General features: G+C 51.1%; 1 protein-coding gene across 1 annotated transcript; it reads left to right on the plus strand.

Annotated features, from left to right (window-relative positions):
* Positions 1–1,124: 1,124 nt before the first annotated feature.
* Positions 1,125–20,545, plus strand: PIWIL1 (piwi like RNA-mediated gene silencing 1). The gene is made up of 20 exons (XM_066365991.1): positions 1,125–1,199; positions 1,524–1,635; positions 4,501–4,626; positions 5,121–5,335; positions 5,660–5,781; positions 6,670–6,750; positions 7,363–7,560; positions 7,876–7,987; positions 9,865–9,991; positions 10,201–10,318; positions 10,785–10,899; positions 11,860–12,047; positions 12,313–12,385; positions 13,691–13,891; positions 13,988–14,091; positions 14,918–14,988; positions 15,113–15,266; positions 18,142–18,267; positions 20,124–20,271; positions 20,429–20,545. The coding sequence occupies exons 1-20, from the start codon at positions 1,125–1,127 to the stop codon at positions 20,543–20,545; spliced, it is 2,583 nt and encodes an 860-aa protein (XP_066222088.1).
* Positions 20,546–21,141: the final 596 nt, after the last annotated feature.

Consider the following 21,141-nt stretch of genomic DNA (forward strand, 5'->3'; position numbering starts at 1 on the left):
TGAGCGCCCTGAGTTCTGTCTGGTGGCACTGACCACCTGCAGGAACTTGAGCAGTCTGGTCCGTGCCCGCCTCGGGTTACACCGGGCATCACGGGTGTTGCGGAGAAGCCGGGCTCTCTCGCACTGATCACAGGGGGTTCCCTCTTGTCTGCAAGCCCGGGACCGAGCACCAGTCCTACCTCATTCTCCATCTCAGTGTGAATGTTGGCTCATCAGAGAGGCAGGCCTCTTCAGCATGGACGTTAATTCCTGCCTTCTTTGTAAGAATGTTCTGCTTGTTTGCTTTGCTGAACTTGAAAACGTGGATAGGTACAAGTTTATCTGCCTCACCCAGTGGTGCTGATATCTGAATGCTCTGTCTGTGCCAGGTGCTTTGTGAGGGCTTCATGTGCCCTCACATGATCTGTGTGGCAGGTTGTCACAGCTCCTGCCTGCAGGTAAAGCCTCGGGTCCAAGCTTATGTAAAGGGGCGAGGTCTGGGCCGCACAGGCCCTCGGCAACCTGATGCTGCTACTTTTGGCTCTGGTGGTAGTGGCACCTCTTGGAAGAGGAGAGAGTCATTGGGTCAGGTGCAGAAGCAGCAAGCAGTAAAGGAGAAGGTTTGAGAGAAGTGGCTGAGTTATGTTTCTTTAGAGAGCACGTGGACAGTGGTGCCACACTCCGGAGAGAGACGCTGGGACATAAAGGGCGTGGGGGGTGTGAGGAGAGCCAGGAGGAAGCAGAATGTGTTACAGGGACGACACAAAGGCCCTGGCATGAAACTGCCACCCAGCCCAGCCCCACAGCAGCTTATGTGAACATCTTAGGTTTCTTAACAGTTTTTCTGTCTATAACAAATCCACTGAAAAGTGAAATATTGTGCTCAGTAAGGCTTCCACATTAGCCTGCTACCCAGCACAGCACTCCGTCCACAGTAGGCACGGAAGTTTGTTAAAAGTAGGAAACTTTGTGCTTTAAAAAACGATGTGGACAGGTTAGAAACGTGGTTAGGCAGGCGCTTATTTGATAATTGTAACTAAATCCATGTGAAGGTGACCGTGTGTAACAGTCAAATGTTACTGTCTACACGGTCGAAGCTGTGACAGTGTTGTCTTTACCTTTATTTCCTTTCAAGAAAGAACAAAATGACCGGGCGAGCCCGAGTGCGCGCGCGAGGAAGGGCTCGCGGTCAGACAGTGCAGCACGTGGGCGTTGCTGCGGTGAGTGACACCAGAATGGAACTGGGTACCAGCCAGCCCGCTCCCCCAGCTTGGGCTGGCTGAGGGCGGGTTTGAAAACTGACCCGTGAAGGAGGCAGAAGTCCACAGGAAGGTCGGCTCCATGTCCCCAGGGGTCAGAGGCTGGCTCTTTACTTTTGTTGGTGACCTTTCTTGAAGCTGAGTCTTTAGGATAAAACATTTGATTACTAATTTAGATCAGTTTGGGTTCAGTGCCTTCCTTAGACTCTCCTAAGACTAGGTACATGTTTTGTCTCATATCCTTGACCTTGTGACATAGATGCTCTTGTTTGTATGTAACTACAGAGTCCGCAACCTGGGTACAGTCAGCCGCGGCCTCAGCAGCTACTGTCTGAGGTGGAATTAGTTGGCCGTGGACGTCTGCGAGGACCAGTAGGAGCAACAGCCAAGTCACAAGGTGAAGGGAAAGTGAAAAGTGTGTGAGTGCATGCGTGGGTGTCAGACGTGAACCAGCCACCAGTGTGCAGACCCTACATGAAAAGGGGCCCTGGCGGCCCTTTGAAGCTTAGGAAGCTGTCCTCTCTCAGACAGACAGCCTGCTACTTGGGAGTCTCACGTGTGTCCCTGCTCCCTTGAGGTGAGGAGAGAACGTGCCCCTGGCTGGGTCCCAGGCTGTTCCAGGAAACTAAACTAAACTGAGGATACATCTGCTGATTGTGCATTTAAACCATTTTGGAACATTCTCTGGGCTTCTTTACTGTTCCCAGAAGCTGGACCATGATGAACACAGGACACTTTGGTTATAAAGCATGTTCACACGTGTTGTGTTGGCTCAGCCCGTTTCTCAGATGGAAGGCTGAGGTCGAAGCTGTGACAGCAGGTGGAGTCAGAACCCCAGTTCTGAAGGCAAACACTGCTTTTTAGCTCGATGTTGCAAAATGAATTACTCGGATATGTGACAGAAGATTCTTCTACGGTTTTCATTTGGTTTTTGCATAGGAGAAAACAGCCCGTGTCCACGCAGGGGTCAGGGTAAGGACATCAGGTTTCGGGGGGGGGGGGTAGTGCAGGAGAGCGGCTGCATCCAGAGGCGAGAGACGCGTGGTCCTGGAGGGCTGCTGCTTCCTTGCTGGGTTTCCAGCTCTAAGTCCCCATGTGCTCCAGACACAGTCATGACCAGCGACCCCATAACCACAGACACTCTCAGTGTCCAAGACAGCATGGACACAGGTGGCAGGAGGGAAGATATCGTTTCTAGCTGCACACTGAGAATGTGTATTCTCACGTGTTCACGCTACAGAGCTGGGACAGTGAGCAGGGGTGGCAGACAGGACATACCCTGAAAATACAACGGCCAGTGGACTCAGGAGGACTGCCCTTGAATTTGAGCTGAACTGGAACGTCATGTGCCGGTTCCTTCTCCACCGTTAGTCTTTGCCAGTGTGCTCCCTGAGGACTGCACAGCACTGTAGCTTCTGGTTGGTTCTGTCCCCCGCAGACGTCCCCCCAGACATAGCGTGAGCTCGCAAGTGCACAGGGTGCTAACCGCAGCCCAACAAGCATCGATTGGCAGTAACAGAACAGCCCTGGGGATGTCAAGTCCGCACAGGGAGTGTAGTCAGTGATGCTGTAATGCCTGTGCATGGTGCTAGGGGGCGGGGGTGGTTAGAAACATCAGGGGGATCACTCCCTAGTTATATAGATAGCTAATGATTATAGTGTACCCCTGAAACTAGTCTAAAACAATACTGAATGTCATCTATAGTTGTAAGTTTTTAAGAGTCAAGTAAAAACCATTGCACCTTAACAACAGAGTACCATTTAGCCATTTTCAGAATGAAGAAACCCACCTGAGCAATGTCACATGAAAACAGGTTGTAAAACAGCCTCTTTGTATTTTTAATAACGTGGATGTATATATACATTTTCTGTTTGAAAAGTGTTGCGGAAAAATCCGCACATTGTTGATAGCACTTTATTTAAAGAGTCAGTCGGAAGACAGTGTGTCTTGTGTCTGTCATGTGACATATCCAGTCACGTGTAATGCTTTTCTGGCACAAGAAGTTTTATTTTTTAAGTTAAGGTGCCTCATAAAGTTATGGGTATCTATCTCTTTAAAGGATTGTATTCAATCCTTTGTTTCTCTAATCTTGATGCCTCTGTTCTTTTGAAACTTAGCATATTTGACTTACTGAGCTATTTCAAAATACTTAGAAAAATTTCACTGAGTTAAAACTATGAGATGATGTGTTGGAGCAGTTTTAAAAGCATGTCTAGATTAACACAGCCTTGACCTGCACATCAGGTGGGGAAGAGTAAATCTAAATACACACTCTGTATTCATCTTTACTAACTTGCTAACAGTCACCGTGAATTCTGGGACACTCGATCCCCTCTGGAAATGGAGGAATCTGTCTTTGCAGTGAGGATCGCTGTGAGTGTTGAAGTGAGGACCCCATCTGAAAGGTGCTGTCACAGTAAGCATACCGTGTCTGCTGTGTTTGGAAATAGAGATGACGAGCTGAACAGCTGTCTAGTTGACAAGGCATCATTAGGGTGTGGGGTCGCTGAAGCCTCTCACACAGAACGAGAGCAGACCCAAATTGTTCCCAGCACAGTGCTCTGGTGGCTGCTGGAAGGGCTTAGCGAGGTTTCCAATTTCATCTCTTCTGAACCTGTTATCTACAGACAGGCCGGCAGCCGGGCTTTGGCTACACGTGCTAACATCCAGGTCACATGCACGGAGGGTGCACAGCTTCATCATTATTTATGTTCAGAAACTGGCAGTCAGGTTTTTGCATGCAGAGCTGAATTTTTTTAAATGACAGATTCAGATTTTTCAGGGGAAAGTTCAGACCCAGCCTTCCTGACCCGCTGTAGCTGTCAGGTCGGGTTCAGTGCGCCTGGCCTGTTGGTGTGGTTCCTCAGTCAAGGCTGTGGACTTAAAGACTGACATCCTGGGGGTGGAAAGTCCATGGAGTGAGACAGGTACGAACAGTTATGTGTCTAAAGGTCTGTAAGTGGAGCCCCTGAGGGTGGTGAGTTGCCAGAACCGGTGCTTCCGGGGGGACATTGTCATGCACAGCTCAAAACACTCCTGTGAGGTGTTGTCCTCGCCGTCCATGGGAGGAACTTGAGATCACATGGAAATGTTTTCATGGTCTATCTGGCGCCAATGTTGTGTGTAAGCCCGTTTTCTGCCATGGAAGTCCAGTTGGCAGTCTGAGCTGGCTCTGCTATTCATGGTCAGAAGGAACTGGGCCTTGTTCTTTATTTCATCTTCCATATTGTTTAGTTGTGTAATATTTTCTTTTCTTTTAAGAATTCCCAATTTCTGCTGGATTTCAGGAGTTATCATTAGCAGACAGAGGAGGTCGTCGTAGAGACTTCCACGATCTTGGTGTGAACACAAGACAGAACATTGACCATGTTAAAGAGTCAAAAACAGGTGGGTTAATAAGGACGCAGTTTCCTGAGCTGACCCTGCCAGTCCTCAGGACAGGGAATAGGAGGAAGCCCAGAGGCTCACATCCATACTGGGTGACACCATTTTACAGACGAGGTGTGTTGGGTTTGGGGTCCTGCATGGTCTTCACTCTTCCCTGTCCCCTGATGGGGCTTTAATGCAGAGGTTATAGATGTCTCTACCTGTCTCAAGTTGTTTGATTAAATACTACATAGATTATTTATTTTAAAACTTTTTGCCATGAAGAAATTTGGTTGGTCCAGTTGTAAGTTACTTAGTCTAAGGAGAATTTGCTCTAACTGCGTGCTTTTAGGGATGGGCACAGACAGGATGGCGGTCCCGGAGACAGGCGTCAGAGCAGGTTGTGCCTGTCTGTGCTCAGCTGTTGTTCACAGAGCTGGTTCTGCCACGGCACAGGGGCAGGTTTCCGGGGAGTAAGCCCGGTGTCTGGTTCACCAGCATGGCCTCTTTCTCAGGCTCTTCGGGCATCATCGTAAGGCTGAGCACGAACCATTTTCGGCTGACCTCCCGGCCCCAGTGGGCCTTGTATCAGTATCACATCGACTACAACCCGCTAATGGAAGCCCGCAGACTCCGCTCTGCTCTGCTTTTCCAACATGAAGACTTAATCGGAAGGTGTCATGCTTTTGATGGAACAATACTATTTTTGCCTAAAAGACTGACGCACAAGGTATTTCAAATGCTGGGTTGGGGAGAGGGAGGTGGGCGGTTCCGCCTCAGAGCAAGATGCCCACACTCTCGAGAAGCCCTCAGTGTCCCTGTCCCAAGGACTGGAGCCCTCATGCCCAGGGGTGCTGTCCATGTGCGTGCGCCCACACTCCGAGGAGCTGGTGGTGACTGCAGCGTCACACTGTGCCTGCTCCTCTCTCAGCTCTTTTTCTCACTGAAAAGCTTTCTCGTACTTGTTACTGTCGCCCTGTCAAACAGGCACTGTGTGATTAGCTTAGTTTTCTGTCAGCAATTCCACGTTCAGTTTTCCACTTCTCTGCATCAGGTTACGGAAGTGTTTAGTCAGACCCGAAACGGAGAGCACGTGAAGATAACCATCACTTTAACAAATGAGCTTCCACCTACATCACCAACTTGCTTGCAGTTCTATAACATTATTTTCAGGAGGTATGTTAGCATTTTTTAAACACTTTATTAAGAAATATTTAAAACCTACAGGAAAGTTGAAAGAGCTGCATAGTGAGCCCTGGATGGCAGGGGTTAGGGTCACGGGGCTGCTCTGAGCGTCCCCAGCGCGGGCCGTGGTGCACCGCTGTAAGCTCCCCTGTGGACTGCACCTGCTAGAGCCACAGGGAGTGGGTGCTGCGCGGGAGCGCCCCACTCGCCCTGATGTCTGCTGCTCCCGCAGGGCCTGTCTGAGGCTGGGCAGGACTGCTGGCTGCATCACGGGAGACGCATGCATGCTCTCCGGCTGCTTTCAGTGCAGATGCCATGTTTCCACGTCCACAGGGCCCTTTTCTGTGAAGCTTTCCTGGGGGGGGGGGCAGTCTGGGCGGGGCTGAGACTGATCTGTACTTTACCTCTTCCAGGTGGCCCTAAAGTATGGCCACTGATGCCAGGATGTTCGTTTTGGTGGGTACTTGTTTTGCATTAACATAATTAGTAGACCTATGTTTTTCTAAGTGAGGGGCTAGTAGACTTTTTCTGTGAAAAGGCAGGTAACCATGTCCAGTTTGTGGGCTGCATGGTGTCCATCTCAGCCACAGAGCACACGGAGCACGTGCCAGTGAGGGCTCACAGCTGAGCTCCAGCTGGACTTGAGTGATGGATGCTGACACTGAATTTCATGTAATTCGTGTCTCTTTTGATTTTTTTTGGCAACCTTTACAAAATGTGAGACGCCATTCACAGTCCCTCAACCCTGTGCCAGCAGCAGCTGTGAGGGTCAGGTCCGGCCGGGGCGTCCTTGGCCAGCCCCACGCTGGACGGCGCTGCTGTGACTGTGGCCAGAGGGCCTTCCCACTCACTGCTCTGCTCCGACCTCTCTGTCCCTAGGCTTCTGAAGATCATGAATTTGCAACAAATTGGACGGAATTATTACAACCCAAGTGACCCAATTGATATTCCAAATCACAGGTCTGTATGAAGTGGAGACTTTTTAGTCTTGAGGTTTAATCGCAAACTTTCAAAGTGGTACTCAAATTTGAAATGCTCAGATTTACGGCTGTGGCTGTTGGTGCCTACCATAAAGTGAACATTTAACTTGGCCTGAATAATCGAGGAGACATCCAGAATACTTGGATTGTAAGAGTCACAAGACAGTCTCCCAGGGTTGCTGGGGAGTGTGCAGTTGTCTAACGGCAGGCATGCACGTGCTCACAGGTAACACACCTGTCTGCCGACGGCCGCTTCAGAGGTTGGGTATCCTGGCTACGGCCCTGGTGTTTGGTTCATTAAAATAATTTAAGATGTTTTCAGTTAGATTGGCAGTCTTTTCGTGTCTTGGGCCAGGACACAGGATACTTTAATGAAGTTAATATACTAACTTAAAATGGACCTTATAACATTACTATGAAAGGATGTTCATGGTTGAAGATCTCAAGAGCAGTCTTTGAAACCATGTAAAACTTAGAAATAAGTCAGTTTATTCCATGAAAACTCTGTGCCTTAGACTCAATTAATGAGGACTGCGGTTATCCCGCACGCAGACTGCGGCATCCCCGCACGCTGACGCCCCCTGTGCCGCAGGTTGGTCATCTGGCCTGGCTTCACGACCTCCATCCTGCAGTACGAGAACAACATCATGCTGTGCACGGACGTCAGCCACAAGGTGCTGCGCAGTGAGACCGTGCTTGACTTCATGCTCAGCCTGTACCAGCAGACGGAGGAGCACCGGTTCCAGGAGCAGGTCTCCAAGGAGCTCGTCGGCCTCATCGTGCTTACCAAGTGAGGTTGCACACCGGGCGCCTGCACTCGGGAGGGTCCGCCCCACAACATGTGCCGCGCCCCGAGGACGAGGATGGGGGCACCGGGAACCTCTAGAGCAGAGGGCCTGGGAAGCATCCTCTTTGTGAGGGACACACGTCTGATGACTTTCCTCCCGTCCAATTTACCTTTGTTCTCAAAGAGTGATTCAGTGGCTTCCTTGTCTGTTTGCACTATCTGTAAGAAATCGTTTTCCTTTCCATGGCGTTGTGTGTTACTAAGTGACCAGAGTTTAGTGGTTACTCCATGTCTTGTCAAATGCTGATTGTTCCGCAGGTACAACAATAAAACATACAGAGTCGATGACATTGACTGGGACCAGAACCCGAACAGCACCTTTAAGAAGGCCGACGGCTCAGAAGTCAGCTTCCTGGAGTACTACAGGAAGGTGCGGTGCTGGGGCTGTGGGCCAAGGCATGGGCCTCCCCGAGGCCATGTGGGCTGGAGCAAGCTGGAGCGCCATCCCTCAGTGGGGCTCTCTGAGGCTTGCGCGTTTGGAAGGTCTGGGAAGGCAGCCACCATGAGGTAGTGGTGGCTTATTGCCAGCTGAGACATGCCCCGTTCAGGCCCCTTAAGCAGCAGAGTAACCGATCACATTTGAACCTGAGCATGTGGAGGACAGATAGACATGGCCATAGAGCACAGACACTGCAGGTGCACTGCTGACCATACGGTCCCTTTCTTTGTCGTTCATGCTTTTACCCTCCCCTGGGGTCAGGCTCCCTGAGCCGTCAGGTCCTGCGGGTCAGCTGGTAACCCTGTGCTGACAAGCTGGATGGGCTGGCGCTGCACAGCTGGCTCGGTTTGCTGGGTGACCCACTCACATGAGCTTTACAGAGACCACTCTTGCTTTTGGCACTGCGGGAGTCTGTCTCTCTGCCTCCCCACTTCTCACTGCAGAAAAATACAAAAAAAAAAGTATAGGTCTATTTCTACAAAGTATATCAATTAAAATCTCAAACTTGTCTTTGAAGTGCTAAAATTCACCTTTTTTTACATTCAGTAGATTATTTCCTTTTTCTAAAAAGCTGTACAAATGAGCTGTTCTGTACTCACGTTTCATCTCACAAGCACACACCTGACTCTAAGCGTCCTCTTGCTGGGTATGTGCTGTGGCCTGTGGGCTGCCGCTCCCCTGCAATGGGCTCAGGTGCCACCGTGCAGGGGGGCGGCTCAGGAGGCGCCCTGAGGGCTGACCGCACTCTGGGCAAAGTGAAAACAGGTCAGCTTGATTTCTCTTATTGACCTAAGTTCCTCGGGGTCAGAGGTTCTGATGGAAGGGTTCGCCTCTGGGGTTTGTTACTTGTCACTCTTGGGTGGGACGAGGTGGAGTCGGCCAGCAGCAGCAGGACCTCAGTGGGGCTGGACATATCGCGAGAGCGGGTCCTCACAAGGAGCCCCGGCGGTGCTGGTGGGACCTGTTGCGCGGACGACCGGGAGCGCAGAGAGAGGGACAAACGGGACCATGACTGCGAGTCAGAATGCGGATCCTCACCGACCCTGCCCATCCAAGTGTCTGGGAAAGGCAGTCCACAGGGAAGAAACGCGGCACCACCTGCTTTAAATGGGATTAAGTGCGTGTTTAAAACTTGATTTGGGCCTGACCAGGCAGTGGCGCAGTGGATAGAACATTGGACTGGGATGTGGAAGACCCCGGTTCGAGACCCCAAGGTTGCCAGCTTGAGTGTGGGCTCATCTGATTTGAGCTAGGCTCTGCTATAGCCCCAGTCAAGGCACATATGAGGAAGCAATTAATGAACAACTAAGGTGCCACAACAAAGAATTGATGCTTCTCATCTCTCTCCCTGTCTGTTCCTCTCTGTCACAAAAAACAAAACAAAAAACAACTTGGATGACTTTGCTATTGGTATGGTGGCGCAGTGGATAGAGCGTCGGACTGGGATGTGAAAAGACCCAGGTTCAAGACCCTGAGGTCGCCAGTTTGAGCGTGGGCTCATCTGGTTTGAGCAAAAGCTCACCAGCTTGGACCCAAGGTCGCTGGCTCAAGCAAGGGGTCACTTGGTTTGCTGAAGGCCCACAGTCAAGGCATGTATGAGAAAGCAATCAATGAACAACTAAGGTGTCGCAATGAAAAACTGATGATTGATGCTTCTCATCTCTCTCTGTTCCTGTCTGTCCCTATCTATTCCTCTCTCTGACTCTGTCTCTGTAAAAAAAAAAAAAAAAATTTAACCGACTTTTTTGTCAGTTGATGGTACTGAGGGCAGTTACTGTGAGCAGTGATGACACTCTTCTCTCAAACAGCAATACAACCAGGAGATCACTGACCTAAAACAGCCCGTGCTGGTCAGCCAGCCCAAGCGGAGGAGGGGTCCGGGTGGTGTGCTGCCTGGCCCTGCCATGCTCATCCCTGAGCTCTGCTACCTCACAGGTACAGCCAGTCCCACGTCCCCAAGGGAGGCTTCTCCACTGTCCCCCCTCGGGGCTCTGGCCCTCAGCTGCGTTTCTTCACACCCTCCCGTCCCCAGAACAGCCCTTAACGCTGCTGTGTCCCCTTGAAATTCTCCCTCTCTCCCTCCAGATGCTGAGATGTGATTCTTGTCCCCTTAAACACAGCCCTGTTAAGTGTTTTATTTCCAGGTCTGACTGATAAAATGCGCAACGACTTCAACGTGATGAAGGACCTGGCCGTGCACACGAGACTCACACCTGAGCAGAGGCAGCGGGAGGTGGGGCGGCTCATCGACTACATTCACAAGTATGGCTGCCGCCACTGCTGGGCGGCCTCTGTGCTGGGAGGCGAGGCGGGGCGGAGGCAGAGTGGCTCTCTCTTCCTTTTGCGCTGCAGTGAGGGGTGGGTTTGCTCTGCATGCTTCTAGCTGAGAGAAGAATACAGTAGTTAAACTTTGTAGCTCATGGCTTTCCCAATTCTTGTTAGAAAAGTTATAAGACAGTGTTTTGGGACAATTCTGTTTTCTCTCATATAACATCAAGGGGTTTACTTTGAGGAAGAGAGAGTTTGGGCCTCAGGACTTTAAGTCAAGGGTGTTGTGAAGGGAATGTGGGCATGGGAGCAGATGCCATGAGGAGCTTCTGTGTTCCCGCATCTGTCCTGGGGTTTCAGCCCCGAGACACACATGGGAAGGGCCTGGGGTGGTTGGGGTCTCTGGGCATCGTCTGTGTTTCCTTGGGTCTAGCAACACGTAAATGTGCTCGATTGACAGAGATGATAACGTTCAGAGGGAGCTTCGAGACTGGGGTTTGAGCTTCGACTCCAACCTGCTGTCCTTCTCAGGGAGGATTCTGCAAGCGGAGAAGATTCACCAAGGCGGGAAAACAGTAGGCGGCTTTAATGTTGTCATGAGGTCGGGCTGGGGGCAGAGACGCTGCTCAGCAAGCAGAAAGCGCTGCGGCCACCAGCGCACGGTGGCGTCGTGGGCACCCCGGGTGGGCGCTTGGCCCGCAGCCTCTCCCCCAGCTGCGCTGAGGGCAGCTCAGACCAAGTTCCTCACCCGAGTCATTTAAGGGGTGGGACTTCTAGGTAGGTGGGTTGCTATCCAGTCTGCCATGAAAGTGATGCTCACGTGGGAATTCCAGGGTTAGCTGCCTCTTCCTTCTGTCTTAGGAGATGTGGGTGAAGTGCTGACACCTTTTCCATTTTGTCCTGAGAAAAGGCATTCGCATGTGAGTGTGACGGAAGCGGTGTGAGTGCAGACACAGGGGCGATTCTGTAGGCACTATGCCTGGTGCTTTCTGAGCGCTCCGTCGGTGACAACCTCATCACACAACTCTGGGTTTTGTTACCCAGGCAAAAATACTGCAAAGAGCCATCCCCACTGGGCTGCTGGGGATGTGGGGACATAGTGCCAACCTTCCCTCTGATGCCTGTGACCGGGTCACTGTGCTGTCGGTGTCAGCCTGTGCCTTGTTGTCAGATGTCACAGCAGCTTTCAGTGTCTGACACCTGAGTCAGTTGCTTCCGTCTTTATCCTGAGGGAAGCACCTTCCTCCTGAGATTCTAGGAAGGAGGATAGAGAAGGCAGCTGGGACACTCGGAGTGCTTGTGCTGGAAGTGCGGGGGCAGCTGTTATGTGAATAGAGCTTACAGTTGCCACTGTCCTTCCGTCACAGGGCACACATCATCTCCCCCCACCCCTAGAGCCTCTGTCCATCATTGCCACCCAAATGGATGGGCACACTGTGGCTCTGAGGGTCAGACATGCCCTGGCAGTTAGTTATGACCGCCAGCTCTGTCCTGGGGCGCATGTGAATTCACAGTATCTCTGAACTCTCCCCTAGTTCGAGTACAGCCCACAGTTTGCAGACTGGTCCAAAGAAACAAGAGGTGCATCCTTAATCAGTGTTAAGCCACTGGATAACTGGCTGCTGATCTACACACGAAAGAATTATGAGGCAGCCAACTCACTGATACAAAACTTATTCAAAGTCACACCAGCCATGGGCGTACAGATGAAGAAGGCAATGATGTGAGTGCGTCGAGTCCTGTCCCTCAGACATGATGGGTGGACATGTGGCGGGTATGGGAGCTCAGAGGGATGAAAGTGTCACAAACAGTAAGTTGACCTTGGTATAAAGGCTGGATACAGGCCCACATCCTGTAGGTGCACGAGCGGCCACGGTGGGGCTGGGCAGGGCTGTTGGTGCCACCCTGCCCGGGTGACCCGTTTTGTGTCTTGTGTGTTGCGTCTACGTTTCCTTTCCTCAGCATCAGATTACACGTTTCCGTTCCAGGATTGAAGTGGACGATAGAACTGAAGCCTATTTAAGAGTCCTTCAGCAAAAGGTGACATCAGATACCCAGATGGTAAGTAGCTGGTTGATCTGTGGCGATTGTTCTATTGTAAAAGGAGCAATTGGCACTTGAACATCTTAGAACTCATTTTCCAGATGTTTTTTTAGGTTTCCAGAGCGGCCACAAAAGTGTGTTCTCCTTCTTCAGGTAGCTAAGTTAACACTAAGCCCAACTCTGTGCCTGGGAGCTTGTTCCCATGCACTGCAGAGGTGAGGGGAGTGGGGAGACACAGCCACCTGATACTCTGTTGGACTCAGAGACTTTAATTCTCTAGAAAATTTGGGGAAAACAGGCACAGGAATAAAAATCAGTGTAGTTGTTCAGCACACACGGAAGTAGAATTAGTGAGAAGGCTGAGACACATTTCATAAGCAGCTTGTGTTGCTTTAAACCTACGGGATGGATCGTGATGTTGTCTGGGTAATGGACTCGGGGTGGGAAAGGGGTTTTTCACATCAGCAAGGGAGAGGAAAATCTGGGATGTCAGTAGGGAGCACCTGGGAGTCAGGGCTGGATTCAGCTCCAGCACTTACATTTGGAACCCCAGAGTTTGGGTAGGAGTGGGTACATTTATTTTCCCACTCTATTGAGCTATAGTGGGCACATTAAAGTGTACAAGCTACACACCATGAAGCGATCGTCACAGCAGGGTTCGTGCCGCTCCGTCAGCTCACATGGCCACTGCTGTGATGTGTGGTGAGAACGTTGGAGATTGAGGCTCTGAGGCCCGCGGCAGTGCCACTGACTGTCACCATGCCGCACGTGAGGTCCACCCGCCCTCCACCCGGTACCCCCACCAGGCACCCCCACCAGGCAGGTGGCACCTCTGTCCTCCGTTTTGCTTCCAGGTGGCCCAGAGCTTCCTTGGAAGCTTCCTGGTCTGGTCAGGTTCTCAGGCCAGAGCTTTAGAGTTTAAAAGCCATGATTCCGGGGGTCCTGGGGGGGTCCTGCATGACTGACAACTGAGCATTTTAGAAAACGCCCCATCTGTCCACCTGTAAGCTATCACTTACTGGTTTTGCCCTGTTTCCTGCCTCTTGGTTGTTCCCAGCTGGTGACTGAACATGTCCCATGCAGCTCCCGAGCGGAGTGGTGGTCAGTGCCCAGGTGTTTGCTTGACATGTCTGTCAGTGTCTGTCCCTTAGTCATTGGACAGAATCAGAAAATACACATCACGCTGCCCAGCCACGTGGCAGAGACCAGAGTGGAACACGTGACCACCATTTCCATCTTGGGGGCTTCGTTTCCTGTTGTCTCCTTGACCTTGATCATCAGTTTCCTAATTCCCTGAATTGAGGGTATTTTGTTTGTTTGCAGGTGGTTTGTCTGTTGTCAAGTAGTCGGAAAGACAAGTATGATGCTATTAAGAAGTACCTGTGCACGGACTGCCCTACGCCTAGTCAGTGCGTGGTGGCCAAGACCCTGGGCAGGCAGCAGACGCTCATGGCCATTGCGACGAAAATCGCCTTGCAGATGAACTGCAAGATGGGCGGGGAGTTGTGGAGAGTGGACATGCCTGTGAGTCTTTACTGGTGGAGTCAAGTTTTAATTGCTTTCAGAAAACCAGGTTTACTAGTATTCCAGATATCTAAAATGACAATGTTTCTATTCAAGCTAAAACTAGTGATGATAGTTGGCATTGACTGTTACCATGACACCACAGCTGGACGGAGGTCAATTGCAGGATTTGTCGCCAGCATCAATGAAGGGATGACTCGGTGAGTGTGACCCGGGCACTGGGGATTCTGTCACACACAGGACACAAGCCCAGGCAGCTGGTCTCGGCTCTGTGAGGGACTGGCGCAGAGCTACTGCTTCGTTCCTAGCCTGCCGGTTTTTCTGACGTGAAATCCAGAAAGGTCGGAAAGAGAAATAATTACTAGCTACCCTGTCACTGCTGATTCCCTCCACCGTCCCTCATCGGGGGTGGTCAGTCTGCATTTCAGGTCATTTTACTGGTCTTTGTACTGAGGGGAAAGGTGCATATCGTTAACTGTGATCCTCTCTAAAACAAGGATGTTTATTGGGCACTGAAATCATTGACTTTATTTTGGAAAACCCACTTCAGTTCACCCCAGTCACTTGTGTGTTAGTGCAGTTATTTCCAATGCTTTTACGAGAACTGCTGAGAACAGGGCAGTTGAAGGTGTGTCTCACTCTGGCATCACCAATGGGCCTGTTTCGAGGTCTAAGGCTTCAGGAGCATGGCATGTACACTGGACCCTCGAGGGGAACATGGAAGTGAGCCTGACGTGAGTGCTGGCTTTCAGCCTGGGAAGCCCCTCCGGGCACTCCTGGGTGTGCACTCCCCTCCACAGGGGATTACTGTTTCGTTTCTGAGGAAAGAGAATTCAGGCTGTGGCATTTATCAGGGGTTTGCTTACCTTGTCACTTGCGTTTGAGATATCATGCAGTGTGTGAGGTGTTACCATGTCTGTAAGGGGGCTGAGGCTCCCGAGTTGCTAAGAGCAGAACGCGTGGACGGTTCAGAGGGAAGGAGGGCCCGATGGCCACGTGCTGAGCTCCACCCTGCTCTCTCAACAGCTGGTTCTCCCGCTGTGTGTTTCAAGACAGAGGACAAGAGCTGGTGGATGGGCTCAAAGTCTGCCTACAAGGTCAGTCTCCTGCCGGGCCTCCTGGTCCCCGCCCGGGGGCCTTCATGACCTGTCCTGAAGCCATGCTTCCAACGCGGGCAGGACTGGGTGGAGCCCCGTTGTACTGTGTTGGACTCTGTTGCAGCCGCGCTGCGGGCCTGGAACACGTGCAACGAGTACATGCCCAGCCGCATCATCGTGTACCGTGACGGCGTGGGCGACGGCCAGCTCAAGACGCTGGTGAACTACGAGGTGCCGCAGTTCCTGGACTGCCTCAAGTCTGTGGGCCGCGGCTACAAGTAAGCCCCATCTGTCACACTCATGCCGCCTGCTTTTGTCTGAGCCTATGGCCTGAGAGGACCTGGGAGGGACAGGAGGGTGAGTGGGGGCGGTTTTCCCCCGAAGGTGTCAGGGTGGCTGTGGATGTGTGTCCGGCCCTGGTTGTCCGCCGGCTGCCTCCTCACCTATAGCCATGAAGCACAGGGCTCAGACTGCCCGGCCCTCTGCAGTGTCCCTGGTGGGGATTGCAGTAAGTGCCCCAGAACTGCGTTATACGAGAACTGGTCAGGGGTGACCAGCCTATGTTTGGTGCCGTCGCAGGAGGCATACCACCATGCTTGTGCCAGCCGGGCCTGCATGCTGCCCATGTCCTAGGAAACCCTCCTCTACCCCTGCAGACAGCGGCGTCCCTGCATTGGGCAGCACCTGCCTCCCCTCAGGTGGCTGAGCGAGTGAGTGACATGTCGTGGGTGCATCTGACGGGCTGGCTGAGCAGGGCTGCTGCTCTGGGAGCAGGTGTGACCAGGGAGGCTGGGGGCTGGTGCGTGTGCACTTCTAGCCAGCCCTGGTCACTCCAGAGACGAGCGGCTCTGAAAGCCATTGACTGCCGGGGCCCAGTGCGGTTTCCCTGGCATGTGGGCTGAGCAGAGTGCGCTCCTTATTTTTAGCTCAGTTGGAGGGGATCACCAGGCCTCCTTTGGCCAAATTCTAAAGGTGTTGATTCTACACATTTGTTATAATGAGATGGTGATGCCAGTAAACATTCCACGAGTCCAGATGTTTTTATCTCCTGAAGTAATTGTGTTTGGGATTAAAGTGCCAATAATCATTTACTATTTTGGAAGTGAAGGAAAGTGTTGTTTTCTAGACTCCAAAAACTTTTAATGCTAACATAATGGTATTGACCTCATTTTCTCCTGATGTTTCTCTGGCCCCCTGTGAGGGGCGTTCTCTGTGCAGGGGGAGGTGTGGGGCAGAGGAAGGTGCCACGTGGCTGCGGCTCTGTCCATCTTAGCTGGTACTGCCGCACACAGCTCCTGGCGCTGCTTGTCTTCGTTACCATTTCTCAGCCTGGAGAGAGGCGGCTCCAGGCTGTGCAGAGCACAGGTAACAGTGCGAGAGCATATCCCTCCTTGAGCTGAGCGTTTGGATCCTGGGACACTGTCGGCCACACTGGGCCCTTTGAGCCATTTGGGTTTGGTTCCCAGGACTGCAGGACCAGCTCCTCATGCGCATGCATCTGTGTCAGAATTCTCCTCGGTGAGTGGTCCCACTTGTGGGGCGTGGGGCTCATCAGCCTTCCATTGAGCTGAGAGGGGTGCAGTTGCAGGGAGGGAGTTCAGTGGCTGCTAGACGACCCTCACGATGGCGTGAGTGATCTCCCCTGGGGATGCTGCTGTTTGTGGCTACAGAGATGAGTGACTGTGAGCAGTCAGTCTTGAAGTCGGTGTTGGGTTCATCCTGCTTTGCATTGTCCTAGGATCTGGGAGGGAAGAAGTGAAGGGGCACGTGGGATACGCTCGCACGGCACCCTGGACGTACCCAGCATGGGGGGTAACTAGTCTGGAGAAAGCGGAGGGCTGGCTAGTGTCCAGCAGTTATTCCATTGTTCCTCACGTGGAGAAGAGCAGTTTGGACTTCACTGTTTGCCATCCTTAGAATCACAGTGTTTGTTTTTACTTGAAAGGTTGATGTTAACATTTTATAAAGACTCAGCACGGGTGAGCTGATTTAGAATGTTTGAAATAAGTCAAAAATTACTTCAGTATACTGTGACTTGTCTTTGTGTCATCTCATTTGCTAACCTGTTGCTTGTGATGTCACAGGACTAAAATCCATGTTGCCTTTTGGTTGCTGAGACTGTGGGTTTATTATATCTAGAGCTGTTGATGCTGGGCCCCAACTGATGTCAACAGGCAGATAGTGACATTTCTGAAGATGTCCTGTGTTTACTTAAGTGAAGTCACCTCTCTCTCCCTTCTCTGTTTGGTGACTGCTCCATGAAGGAGCACAGTTTGGGGTCTCTGGACCATTTTTCCAGGCAGTGTATTGGGAACGGCCCTCCCCAGTCCGTTCTACATGTGGCGTCCTCTGCTTCCCAGAGTGTGGACTCCGTGCATTTATGCCCTTAAGGAACTGGTGCCCTGCTGGAAGAGAGCCCAGGGGAAACGGAGGCATTGCTATCATAACATCACACGTGCTTGTCACACAGCAACACGAAGAGCTGTGCGTGTCCATGTCCACTCGCTCCCAGATGGTGTGTGCATAGGTGTGACCGCTTCAAACAGGATCTGAAATGAGCCTTTATAGGCGGGTAGTAAAGGGTGTGTGGCCGTAACCCAGGCTGATCACAGGCTGCCAGGAAAGGCTGCCCAGGGAGAACCACAGGGCACGCAGGGAGCCGGGGGCTGAGCTGACATAGGGCTGGAAGTTCAAGGGGGACACCAGGTCATCTTGACCTACAGAAGCCCCAGGACAGCTGACGTGGGAGGGAGGGTAAGAATGAGCACTGCAGTGTGGCAGGGCTGGGGGCGGGGCCTCCACATTGTCAATCAGGTAGGCATTTTGAAAAGGAGGAAACCATTTAGCTTACCAGTCAAAGACTTCAGAGTTACTATTTTCCACATGGTAGAAAATGCCAATGAAGGGAGTCTCAAACTGTGAACTCAGAAGACATGTTGGACTTACCGTGCAGTGTGATAGGTGTGTAATATGCGTGGTCTGGTAACCACATGGAGGTGATCTGTCCCAGGGCACAGTCACTTCACGCCAGATCCTCCCAGGTTGAGGCGTCTTCCCGCACAGCATGGACGGCAGTGTGCACCTGCAGGGTCCGGCTGCCGGAACGGCCACTGCCCCGATAGGCTGCTGACCACCATTCCTCTCCACCGTCAGCCCCAGACTCACGGTCATCGTGGTGAAGAAACGAGTGAATGCCAGGTTTTTCGCTCAGTCTGGAGGAAGACTTCAGAACCCACTTCCTGGCACAGTCATTGATGTGGAGGTTACCCGACCTGAGTGGTGAGTCCGGCATGTCTGGTCAGGGGAGGCTGTTCTCTTATTTCGGAGCATGGCCCTAGAGTTCGTGATCTTGAACACGCTGACTTTTCCGTGCTCATGTTGTCTGTCTATAAATTCCAAGATGACCAGATAGCGCATGGTTAGTTCACACTGTCAGCAGCAGAGTGGTTTCTGTGCTCGTGTCTGTGGGCTGAGGGACCATCTCACAGAGCACAAATGCAGAGATGGGGCGGAGCGGGCGCCTATGGACTGCTTGCACTTGTTTCTACACGTGGAGCCTTCCCACAAGTTCTGTGTTCTAATCAGAAGTTTTAGAGCTGGGATGTACTTATTAGGCAAAGGTCCAGAAGTCACACCTGAAACTCAACTGCAGATGAGGAAGTGGCTTCTGAGTAAAGATAGCTTTTCCTGTAACTGGAAGCTACTCGGCCCCAGGACAGAGAACCCCCGCCAGCGTCCCAGGCACAAGCACACGCAGAGTCCAGCTCAAGGACATGAGCACCGGTTCTGCGTAATCACAGGAATGCCTTCCTCACGAGTGAACAGCTAGGGCGATTTGGCTTTACATGGAAATATTGGGAACCATTTTCAAAAGGCACTTTTATCAGGACACAGTTTCAGCTCTAGTGCAGTTTCTGTGTGAAGCACTCCTGCAGGAACCCGGGCGAGGGAGCCGTCACTGTGCTGTGTGAACACGTTTGTGCAGCTCGGTGTGTGTGACAGAAATGCTTATCTGAGCTGCACACTTGAACTTCAGTCTTTTTCTCTGGCAGATGTTAGTGGGGCAGTGCTTACGCAGGCGCTAACCACTTGGAGAGCCAGCCACAGAAGACAGCACTCTTCCCACAGGTGCTCCCGCTGTTCAGAATGGCCGTCCCACTTTTCTCACTGCCCTCTGGTGGCCACAGAGCCAGTGCAGTAGGGACCAGAGGGCATGTGGCTTCTGCACAGTGGGGAATGCAAGTTGAATTTGGAAGTAGGACAGTTTCACTCACTTTCACTAGATGCTGCTTAAAACTTAGCTGCCGACACAGCTTCGATCCCACAGAAGTGCCCTCAGAACGAACACCAGACCTGTTGAGTTGCCACACTTTGAGTGACAACGTGCTTCAGTTAGGACTGAGGCTTTGATTACAGGCCTGGTGTGATGCCTCTATTGTCTGGGGAGGTCATTTCCAAAACCCTCATCCTTCTTAAAATCTGTAATATGCTATTGATCAGTTCTGACTTCGCACCTTCTCTAGTCTCAGGGAACATAATAAATGGCAGAGTTAGCTTCCTCACATCTTTATCAGGTCAGATTATATTCTCTCTGGATATAGATTTTATTAATCCTAAGAAACTGGAAAAAACCACTCAGTTCTTTTTGACCATTTGTTCCCGTCCTGGTTCCACTTACGGCCTTCCATTCTCTCTTCCTTTTGCAGACTTGCTTTAAATCCTTATGGAGTGAAGTGAGTTATGTGTATCTCTGTTAAGTACAGTGGGAACAGCTAGAGGGAAAGTTCTGTGGTGAAGATGCATTTGGAGGTGACAGAGCCTTAAGCTGGGCCCCATCCCCACTGCCCTGCTGCTCCATGTTGTGGACATGGAGGGGTGGACTGTAGTATGCCCAGCAAACGTTCCCTGTGCCTCCATGCAAAGAATAGCAGTACATAAGCATCTTTCACACCCAGACAGTCCACAGTGGTTCATGCCAAGTGTCTGGACTTGAAGGGGAGCACACCGTCTATAGGACACCAGGTCACATCACTGTCCGAGGTCTTGTCACTGGAGGAAACCTAAATGCCCCTAATTTTAGCTTTCAGAAAGGTAAGCCTTACATCCACATGGTTTGTGTGTGTATGTAACTCCAGGTACGACTTTTTTATCGTGAGCCAGGCAGTGAGAAGCGGTAGTGTCTCCCCCACACATTACAATGTCATCTATGACAACAGTGGCCTGAAGCCGGACCACATCCAGAGGCTGACATACAAGCTGTGTCACATCTATTATAACTGGCCGGTAAGTACCTCATGTGGTGACGTTTGTTCCCACTGGGAGGGCCACTTTTCAAAATGGCATCACTGTATTCTCAAAGGCTTCCATAATTCATGTGACTTACAAGGGAGGAAAGAGACTTCGAGTAACGAGTAACGGAAGTTTTGTTTCCCCACCGCAGGGTGTCATCCGCGTGCCTGCACCTTGCCAGTATGCGCACAAGCTGGCTTTCCTCGTGGGCCAGAGCATCCACCGCGAGCCAAACCTGTCCCTGTCCAACCGCCTGTACTACCTCTAGCTGCTGAGGAGCCACGGTGCGGTCTGCTCTTCCCCAAACGATAACGGGTTTATTTCTAGCTTATTTTTTTTAACTGTTCTCTTTGTAGATGAAACTTGAGAAAGGAATTAAGAGGTCTGGAATCTTAATTCTAACATTGCTATTAACTGACTTATTTTATAGGTAAAAAGTAAGATTTTATATTTTAAATTGTTTGCTTCTCAAGTATATGGTGAGGGTTTTTGTTTGAAGAAATGTGGGTAATGTACTCGGAAACCATTTGAAAGTACTTTTATGAGTGAGAAAGTCTGACATAACTTTTATTAACCTTATTTTTGAAATATTTATTTTGAATATAAAGGAGAAAAGGCATAAGGTGGGAAGCGCACTCTAATCCTAAGATAAGGTTTTATTTAGATATCTTATCTCTCATATTTTAAAGATAAAACCCTGACCAGGTATAGGAGAGACGTGAAACTGGAGAAATAGGCTTATTTTTCATGGGGGGGGGGGTAGGTACTATGGAGCTTAAAAAAAAGATATTTGACTGCCTCAGGCACTAGAATGGCTCTGGTTGCAACAGAGCGATGCCCGGATGGGCAGAACATCGCCCCCTG

This window comes from Saccopteryx leptura, chromosome 2, assembly GCF_036850995.1.
Source record: "Saccopteryx leptura isolate mSacLep1 chromosome 2, mSacLep1_pri_phased_curated, whole genome shotgun sequence".
Taxonomy (NCBI): Eukaryota; Metazoa; Chordata; class Mammalia; order Chiroptera; family Emballonuridae; genus Saccopteryx; species Saccopteryx leptura.